This window comes from Pseudorasbora parva, chromosome 6 (genome assembly GCF_024679245.1).
Source record: "Pseudorasbora parva isolate DD20220531a chromosome 6, ASM2467924v1, whole genome shotgun sequence".
NCBI classification, from domain to species: Eukaryota; Metazoa; Chordata; class Actinopteri; order Cypriniformes; family Gobionidae; genus Pseudorasbora; species Pseudorasbora parva.
Window position 1 is genome coordinate 22,631,492 of NC_090177.1, and position 10,778 is coordinate 22,642,269.

A 10,778-nucleotide genomic window follows, 5' to 3' on the forward strand; every position below is an offset into this window, starting at 1 on the left:
GCTGTAATTTCACTACCCGTCCATCTATTCCTGGAAAATGACAGGGCGTGGAATCTGTGGTTGCACTGATATATTTGTAGAAATACTCTCATTTTAATGGCACCGTGTCCTGGTCCTTAATTCTTAAACCACAATACCCACAGATTTAGAAAGTTTATTTAAAATACCGTTTTTTCATTTGGAAAATGGTTACATGATTGGCAGTGCGTGACAATGGGGTGGATTATTACTTCAGACAGCTGCTGTGTATAACTTTTAATACTAAACGGTCAACTTCAAGATCACAAAGGGTTCTCTCAACTGATGTTTAACCACTTCCGTTCCATGTTTAAACAGCTACATGGTTTTGACATCTGCTTGCTGAGAGATTTAAGAAAGTGAGAAACGTCTGATTTGTCGCTATGAGTTTTTATACAACCGCTAAAAAAAAAAAATCTTATCCTATTTGGCTTAGACTGAAGTCCTACTCCCTCTCGCGTTCCTGTAACATAATGAAGTCAGCCCACATGAAGCACATTACAGTCAAGCTCATTTGAGAAATATCATTCAAACTGAAACATCACCCCAGTGAAATCACTCAGTCTACTTTGAAACAAGCGTAGGAGTTCAACATTTGTGGAAAAATATTGCTGTACTTCAAAATGCAAAGAAAGCACAGCCTAAGCCTGCGGATTGATGTAAAAGCAAAAGACATGTACCATAAGTCGCAGACACCACTTTTGATATTCAGGTAACATACACCCATCAGCTTGAGGGCTTTCAACATCAGAACAACAGCTCGCGCCTTCCCACAAATGTGCCACCAAAAGAGGTCTTAAAAATATTTTAAAAAATGAAAGGAGTTATGTTCCATGAGGTCCACATATAGTTATCCTATACATCCTAAATTAGTTGTAATACATTTTGAAAACTGATGTTGAAAAATATATTGTTGAAACATATACCAGCAATATGAAAACATTATGTGTATTGCTTTACAAGTCTTGGTTGTGGCGAAATAAAGTTTAAGGAGTTACCAGAGCTATAATGGATAAAGGAGGATTTGTGGTGTTTCTTGTAAACTGAATTATTAATGAATGTACCATCGTTTGTAACACTGTCTTTCTTCTAGGCTATTCACTGTTCATCATATTTGATAAAGTGAAAAACGTATACATTGTCATTTGCAGTGTCGTGTTGATGTCACAAACTGATTATTTTTTCAGGCAAATGGCTCAGATAAAAACAAAAGCAGCTTTCTCTTCATGCTTTCTTCTGTATCCGATAATCCAACACATTAACCCCATAAATACAGAAGCAAACGAAAGAACAGCAACTATATTTGCAGTTGTGACATTACTGTAGTCACATTTTCAGTCTCTAAAAAAAGCCTGTATCTTGTTTAAATAATAATTTGTTACTTTTATATTTTTTTAGATCCTCAAAGTGCTTTGCATGGAAGGGGGAATCTCCTCAACAACCACCAGTGTGTGTGCAGCATCCACCTGGATGATGCGACAGCAGCCGTATTGTGCCAGGATAGTTCATGGGCCAAGCCAGAATTTGGTACCACATAAACATAACTGCATAAAGGCAAAACCTCTTTGGTACCAGTTTGTTTGTTTAGTCCATTCAAGTACTTTCAAACATTATAACCATTTTAAATGAGTATATAGGGATATACAGATCTGCCATAATTTGACATTAATTTTGTTGTATATGTTTTATATTAGCCTTCATATAAAATAGTATTTTGTGCAACAACAACGACTGGTGCTAGTTTCAAAACCAGATTACACCACCATACATTGTTGTACAGATAAGCTACTAGCATCATCTGAAAAGGTGAGTCCTGTTTACTCCAAACATTTTTGTTCTACAAGCAAGGTTCAAGTGTCACCGTGAAGCAGAAAGTCCACGCTTTCATTTGATACCTGTTTTATACAATGACAACTTAATGCCATCTAAATTATAGCCACCTACAATAGCCACCTACAATAGCCACCTACAACAAAAACTCACGTACGCAAAATACAGAACAATGGATTTTGATAGCCATGATAACAACCCATTAGGGCTAAGGCTGTTGCCCCAGCTGTTGTCGTTAAGCAGATTCAGTGGCCCAATGGGTTGGTTTTGTATGGCATTCTAGCTAAACGCGCAGCAATAGCCATCTACAACAAAAACTCACGTACGCAAAATACAGAACAATGGATTTTGATAGCCATGATAACAACCCATTAGGACTAAGACTGTTGCCCCAGCTATTGTCGTTAAGCAGATTCAGTGGCCCAATGGGTTGGTTTTGTATGGCATTCTAGCTAAACGCGCAGCAATAGCCATCTACAACAAAAACTCACGTACGCAAAATACAGAACACTGGATTTTGATAGCCATGATAACAACCCTGTGACAAAGCTACCACTAACAAAAGGTTATCATGTTGTACTATCATCTAGAGAACAAAAAAATCAAACTGAATTTGCTACCTTGGGTGGTACCAATTTGTGAACATTGTGGCCTGGGCCCATGGACTAACGCTCACCCAGCTGATTGGTGGAGAGGAGTGATTAAGCCAATTAGACAAATGTAAGTGCAAGTTGTAAGTGTTAAAAACAAATCCGCAGTAAAATAAAGTGAACAAAACAAACAGTGTCTTACTAATGCTATCTGACTTAGTTTAAATTAAAGCTCATCCACACTTTCTTGATGTTAGGATGATGAGAAAGCCAATGCAAAGACCTCTTGTACCTTTTTTTAATACTCATGTAAACTCAATTTTCTAGTAGTGAAAACTTGACTAGCTTTAACTAGCAAATTTAATAAATGCCACCTTTCTAATAGTGCCGAAGTCATGACGTCACTTTGTAGGCCAAAACGAGGAAGTGAGTTAGCATTTTAGCACTTCCGGTTCCCTCACTCTAAAGTCTATGGGTTTTTGAATGAGTTTTTGCTAAATCGCCTGAAATAAGGTCTGTGGTTAACAAAGCCTCTAAATATTTTCACGTTTTGAACTATGACATAAAACACACTAGTTCTAACCTGCTTGTGATTTTTTAAAACATTATTGTGTCTTAAAAACGGCGGTTGCCAACAAGTTGCTAAAAGGGACTACATCCTTTGGCCGGGACTTAAGACGTCATCGTGACAAATGGGAAATCTCACCGCGTTTCATTCACTTTTGAATTCTTTAAGTAAATGTTTAATAAAAATAAAAACTAGCCCGTGTTTCAGCCTCACGTTCTTAGAAGTTTACCTTTCAGTTAATATACATAAAGTTATATATTTAGTCCTTTCAAATAGTAGTGTTTCCAAATATTGTTGTACACAGAAATCTGTGATATTAAGGTAACTTAAACAATTACCATTTCTGTGGAGAGACTGTAGAGTTTTGTTTTGTCCCGAGATGGAACAACAAGTCGTCGAATGAAAGCTGCGCTGTTCTACATGTCCAGATTTATAGTGGTTCTCTCCTCGATATCAATCGTCTAAGGAAAATGACATCCGATTGTAAATTGATACGGCTATAGCTTAACTGTTACGTCGTGAGTGCTTCTGAGGTGGTAAAAGCATGTTTTCTTTCTTTCTGGCGAATTAGCAAAAGGTATGCAAACATACAATCAAACATAATACAGTGAAAGATAATCTTTAAAGTGGGGCACGATGATCAGGCATAATAGCCTAATCTTAATCACAAAGAAAATAATATTAAGGTTTATATAAACTAACAAAATAATAAACAAATAAATAAAACATTAACAAACGAGAAAACAAGGCACACATAAACTCAATTAGTTTCTTACATTTTTGGAAAAAACGAATGGGCAATATTTCTCATGAAAAAGTGGAGAAGTGTTCATACACAGCGCAGATCATAATGAGCGAGCATGTTTTTTAAATAAAGTTTGAGGAAGCTTGATGATGACGTAGATCCGCGACTGTGTGCTGTAGTCCGTTTATAGCCTACCATTAGCATTTTATATCTGACAGCTTTATTTAGGCTTCAAACGGTATACATTTTGGATTCACTTGTAAAGATTATCTTGATAGACAAAACGTGTAAGGGTCATAACTCTTTGTTGAACACAGATCTTATTTTTTGCGATTGTCCAAAAGTCTATGGGGAAAATGCATAGGCTTTTGATCGAGGGAACCCATGCGCCGCTAACTTCCGGGTTGGCCTACAAAGTGACGTCATGACTTCGGCACTCTATTGGTTACATAATGCTTTGGTAGCATTAAAATAGCACTTGCTGAATAAGGACAGAAATATAATATATTTAACATTTATTTGTTCTCAAACTAAGCTCATGATGGTAACCCTAAAAAAACGAACAACAGAAACTCTTCTAAACTAACATCATAAAATGAGGCATCTCTATTTTTTGTTGCTATTTATTTACTATACATGACACGTACAAATAGATGGGTGGGGCTACAGAAGCAATGATGTAGAAGTAGGTGTTGATCTTCTTTTTCATCACACTATGACATAATAATGTGACAACCGAAACAAGATGTTTTCTGAGCTTGGTTTCAATAGAACTAGAAGTTTTGAGTTCTGAAACTTTTTTAATAGTACAATAACCTCTTATACTGCATGTCAAAAGATCAAGGAAAATTGGGTTTCTTAATTCATGACCCCTTTAACAAGCTCACCCAGAGGAGACATTTTATTCAGCACCATGCCAGTCAGTCAAAGCAAATGATGCAATTACTGATGGATGCAATTATGTTTTAAATTCAGTTTAGCAATATTTATGAGTTGGATTTTGCTTCTTAATTCCTGGTGGCATTCCCACTTCTCGCTATGCTATGATGGGGGATTTTTTTTTTACCTTATTCAAAGAGTGATGATGGATTGTAATGTGGGTTAATGTGGGGGAAAAAATGAAAACAATTCATGGCTTGTGATGCTGGAGATGCAGCAGATCTTGCTGAATCATGCACAGCTACAGTGTTTGGACTACGGCCTATTGGAAACATACTTTATTACCAAAGGATTCAAACCAGGCCTCGTCATTTAAACAGTTCTTATACAAGCATACACAGATATTTTCAAGAGTTTTCCGTTTTGCCTTTGTATTTGCTATAGAAGGATAGGCCTAACATTATAATAACTAATGTGTCTGCATTGCTCTCAGTCAAAAAAGCTTTAACATGACTGTAGAAGATTACAATATTATTTTTAATTTCTGCAGGGTTGGTCCTCTGTAGAAGACAGCCTCCAAACCAGTGTAGAAAATAGCCTATTACTTATTAGATATGATGTTTTTGAATGTAAAAACTGCACAAACGTCATTAGTTGACCTCAGACAACAGTATAAAAAAAGAAAAAAAGCCAGTTCATGACTCTGTTAATACATTGGCTATATATTTCAGAAGTATATAATCTGAGAAAAATAAATCTAAAACTAAGTTTAGTCGTGATAAAATAGAAGATATATTTAAATAAAATTTGTTATATAATGTACAAGCATATGACTCTTTACGTACATCAATAATGAACGATGTACTAAAAACAGAAAACATTTTTCCTTTGTTTTTTTCACATACAGGCGACACCATTGTCAAAACTTTCCCCATTCACATGGATCTGTGAAAAATATAAAAAATGCTGTATTTTGCTGCCAGGCCAATCAATCAATCAACTTGATTTATATAGCGCTTTTACAATGACGATTGTTTCAAAGCAGCTTCACAGTGTCAAACAGGACAATTTTGCAACTTTGATTTGGCTGTACAGTCGCTCCAGAGAAAAACAGTGATGTTATCAGCTCATTTGAATTCATCATTCAGTGACAATGTTGGCAGATCAGTATTATAGTTTACAGAATTACATAAGACATAAATAATTAATTTTGTTTGTATATTTAGTTGAACAACTTGGATCATAATTTTAGTGTCCCCAACTGAGCAAGCCAAGCCAGCGACAGTGGCAAGGAACCAAAACTCCATCAGGGCATGATAAAGAAAAATAAACCTTGGGAGAGTCCCAGTTGGAACTTGGCAATTTCATTTTGTAAAGTGAAGTAAATTTTGTAAAAATGAAGGGCCTATAGACTGAATACATGATGCCCATGACATCACTGTTTGCACAACTTTGGGGGTTTTTAGGGTTGCAACCTCATTTTCAAAAGTTTGCATTTTCAAAGCCATCAAAGCACTATTGTCATGCAAATGAATGGCCAAAAGGCATCAGTTTTCAGTTGAAAATTGTGTAAATGGCTCCCATAAATGAACGGAAATTCTTCCAAGTCTATACCAAAATGGGTCCCTGGCCTGAAAAGTCTGTCATATGTTATATACGTATAGGTAAATCATTAGCATTAGCTATGAATGCATGGCAAAAGCCTCATTTAAAATAATTTGTAATCTATTAAATTAAATATATCTACTAGAAAAACAAAATACCACTAATTAAAACGGCATATATCCATATACCTTATTTGATGTTTATTTACTTATTTAAGAAATTTAACCTATTTAAGAAAACAAAACAAAAGATTTACCTCAGTTTTGTCAGTCAAGATCTGAAATTGCTATACAGTTCCTAGGGATGTGTCTTCCAATTGCTATAATGTCTCTCAGATGTCTATTTGTTTAATTTAGGGACTTTTAAAAGCTTTGTGGGTTCTATTTTAATGTCACTCCAAAGTATTACAAAGATTGTGTATTTTTGTAAAGACTAATGTAAGCCATAAAGAGATTTTGCCCAAGCATATGATTGTTCCCATGTGTGGTCTCTGACTCTTTTCCTGCAACTGCCTTGTACAGACAATAAAATCACATCCTTATTTTTCTTTTTAATCCTTCAGTTTTTTCCAAACATCCCAGCAACACATTGTCTGTCAGCTAAAAGTGAAACATGATGTTTTGACCAGTCTGACAACTAGCTTTTCCTGCCAGTGACCCAGAACCTCTTTGACGTGACACCAAAGAAACACCCCTGCAGTGTCAACAGCATGATAATGCCAGTCAACTTCTCACTAAGATGATATGTGACATTTGTATCACGGTAATATGTCTGTCAATGGCACTGCTACACTGAACGAAAGTCATATGCACACTTGCATGAATATTCATAAAGGACTGATTTCAATAAAACTAAGCCCAGGTTGTTTGGGCTGCATCACAATGACTAATGCCTGCGTGATTTCAGCAATTCTATAAGATCATTACAAATCACACTCTATGAGATGGATCTAATAAATTTGGGTATGACGTGTAGATTTGTATGATGATAACAACTACTGAATTGTAGACTACAACACAAGTTGGTGCAGAAGAAAAAAAACTTCATCAGCATGAGCTAGAGGTATAAAAATAGAGCAAGATGAATCAAACTTTGGCAAATGTGTTTTTTATGAAAGCTAAAAAAGGAGGAAAAAGTGAAAGAGGAAAATATGGATGCAGTCATATAGGGAAAAGACAGAAACAACAGACAACAGAAAGTGCCGTGACTGGTCATCTTTTTCATCTGGGACAGCCCAAAATCATACAATATCCACCAGGCATAAGATATGTCAGATATGAGCTCAAAGAGTCAGGAAATTCAAATGACAAAAGCATGAAGTGATCGTAAGGCTGGAATACCAACACAGCTGTTCAAATCTGAAACAAAAGTTTTAATCACACACTTGGCAAATAAAACTTGGCATCATACACCAAGGATCACACACTAGACTTTCAAGTAGTTCAGAACATAAACTCATGCAGAAACATTTACCTTGTTGATAGAATACACATGACAAATTAAAATAATGTGCTCTAAAATCGGCTCAAAATATCAGACATGCTTGATATTTTACGACTGGATGGAATCATAGTCTAAAGCTTGCAGACCGACTCTGATTTTCAGCAAATAGCAATGATGACTCCAGACTGTTAAATGCAAATATCTGGGCAAAAGATGTGTACCGTGTGTACTAGTGATTCAAGCCTTCAGCAACCCAATGTGCAGAAATCAGAGCGAGGGCCAAAGTTGCACACTGATAAGTGAAGCCACAGATCATTGAAAAAAATTACATGTTTCTATCCTTTCACACAGAGCCAAGTACTACAACCCAAACACTAAGAGAACAGAGCAAACACACACCGATAGCAGCTTATGGACAGATGTTGTTGTGCGTGGAGGTGTCAAGTCTAAACAGGAAGCGGGTTTCTCACACCTGGTGTGAGACTGTTTGCTTGGCAGGAATTTGTCCCTCAATTATTTCCCTAGCAAATTGCCGCATTCAGTGCATCGAAACAAAAAGCCCAGCTTTTGCGTTTGATTGGTTTGAGATGCAGTATTTTCTCTGGTCTCTCAGGGCTCTAAACAAAACAAACACAGACCATCTGGATGCATTGAGGTCTGTAGTGAGTCTAGACCGGACTGGCCATGTGGTCTGCACAAAACAAGTCAAACCTGAGGCTATGAACTACTAAAATACTACTTACTGTACTGCCTGTAAAAAAATTTTTTTAAGTAACATGCAACAGTGAAACATTATGCATTATGCACTGAAACATTTCAAACAGTATTGTCACACAACCTCACTATACTGAATGTCAGTCAATTCAATCAGTCAATTTAAAATAACTGGAAATAACATTTGTTTGCATAAACGGCTTAACTCTAAATAATGTAAAAGGAGACGTAAAAAATTGCAGCTGATATATTAAGCTGGAAATGCAAGGTCAAGTTGAGTGCATTTCATTGTGGATATACAATATGCTCTGTTGCATACTGATCACTTCAAATGTAGTAGGGTCAGGTGTTTCATTACAGATCATTTGCAATACAGAAAATGTGCATACTGTGTACAATATATAGCCTACTATACTTCAGAAATTGAAGGTATGGCAGTTCTGAACACGCTTCAGACTCCTTAACACGCATATATTTTACCACCCTCATGTACAGACGCCTGCATTACCTCAACACATCCTTGATATATTGCCATCCACTTAACCTTGTAACATCTGCTTGTAAAGTGTCAGGCTTTGGTCTGTTTAAAGCTCCTGAGTATCACAAAATAAACACATTGACTGTCATTAGTCTCCACAATATATGTGCACATAAATAAATAAATAAATAAATAAATAAATAAACAAACAACAACAAAAAGGTTACTGAAATGCAAATATTGATTGGATCGTTGTTGGTTGTTATTGCTGGGATCTCAGATGAGTGAGGTTGTCCCGCCCTCATGCCAGTAAAAACATCCACAAACTCACTTTGCTGAAGTTCCCTTACGAAAATTAACCATGGATTTACTACAAATAAAATTCAGGTGCACGCACTTCAGAGTTAATTGCTAACTCTAGATTAAACCTGAGTTGACAGAGAAAGTTTATACCAAGCTTTGAGAAACGGTTGAACTTGATCTAAACCAGTTTGGATTTATCTGGATTTGTTAACTCTAAACCTACTCTGAAACTCAGAGTTTGTTCAACTAGCTTCATGCAACAGGTCTAAGGTTAGATTGCCTATTATTGGGAAAATCTTCTTAAAACCAAAATGTGTGTTGTTGTTATTGTTGTTGTCATAAGGCGATCATTAAAATGAATAACTCTTACCTTTGTCCAAGTTATATGATTACGATGCGATCTTAAAGGGTTAGCTCACCCAAAAATAAATATTCTGTCATTAATTACTTACCCTCAAGTCATTCTTCACCTGTAAGACCTTTGTTCATCTTCAGAACACAAAATTAAGAAATCCCACGGCTCAAAAAGGCCTCCATTGGCCACCATGTAATTTTCTCTCTCAAGACCCATGAAAGGCATTAAAGACCTCGTTACAAAGTCCATCTCACTATAGTGTTTCTACAATAATTTTATGACACGACGAGAATAGTTTTGTGCGCAAAATAAATAAATAAACTAAATAATGGCCGATTTCAAAACATCACTCCGAATCAGCGGTTCGGAGCCAAAGTCACGTGATTTCAAGTTTGGTCTATGAGTTTGGCATATGAATCGATATGCTAATTAAAAACTATTATCGTTGTTTTGTAGAGCCACTGTAGTGAGATGGTAGCCTGACAAGCCAGACCCATCAAGATGTTTGGTCTGGAAACTCACCATTGACAGGGCTCTTCCGAGGGACGGGATAAACGGTTGTCTTTCAAACTCCCTCTGCACGCGATAGGATAGCGCTTCAACCAACCAGAGCAATGAAGGTGAAACAGAGCTTGTTGATAGATTAAACATTCGACCGTATCCGGTCGGCAAAACTCCGAACACATCTTCCCTTTTTAAGAATGACTTCAGTGCCGTTCTTCGTTATTTTCTCAGAGAAAAGCTCAAGTCTTCCAGAGTCGCGGTCAAAGCTGATTCGAAAGACCGCAGTTCGCCAGTTTCTGTGTTTAGTAGAAGCACGCAAACGCAACTCTGCCGTCGTCATTATGGCCCCGCCCACCGACACTATACACGATGTGATTGGCCCGCCAAGAGTTTGGCGATTACAGCTCAGAAGAGAGAGGGAAGAGTTGAGACGAGAGTTGCTAGACGACACTCGCGGGCAGATTAGATTTGCTGCCGTTTTGGTGCGTCTAGATTTCTATAGTGAGATAGTGTACATATAGTAGAGATAGAGTTAGTGCCTTTATGGGCCTTCAGAGAGGAAATGACATTGATGTCAATGGAGGCCTTTGTGAGCCATTGGATTTCAACACAAATATCTTAATTTGTGTTGCGAAGATGAACGCGGGAGTCGAACGAAGACATGCATGAGGGTGAGTAATTAATGACAGAATTTTCATTTTGGTGTGTGATCCATTTTGTTGCAATAGCCTATGTTCTGTAATTAA

The 10,778-nt window shown here is 36.8% G+C and overlaps 1 protein-coding gene across 1 annotated transcript in view; it reads right to left on the reverse strand.

Annotated features, from left to right (window-relative positions):
• The window catches only part of agrn (agrin), a 299,876-nt gene extending 289,682 nt beyond the window's left edge, over positions 1–10,194 (reverse strand). Inside the window, exon 1 of the mRNA XM_067446245.1 lies at positions 10,051–10,194. Coding sequence (XP_067302346.1) covers positions 10,051–10,179 — 129 coding nt within the window. The 5' untranslated portion in view covers positions 10,180–10,194. The remainder of the gene's footprint in view (positions 1–10,050) is intronic.
• Positions 10,195–10,778: the final 584 nt, after the last annotated feature.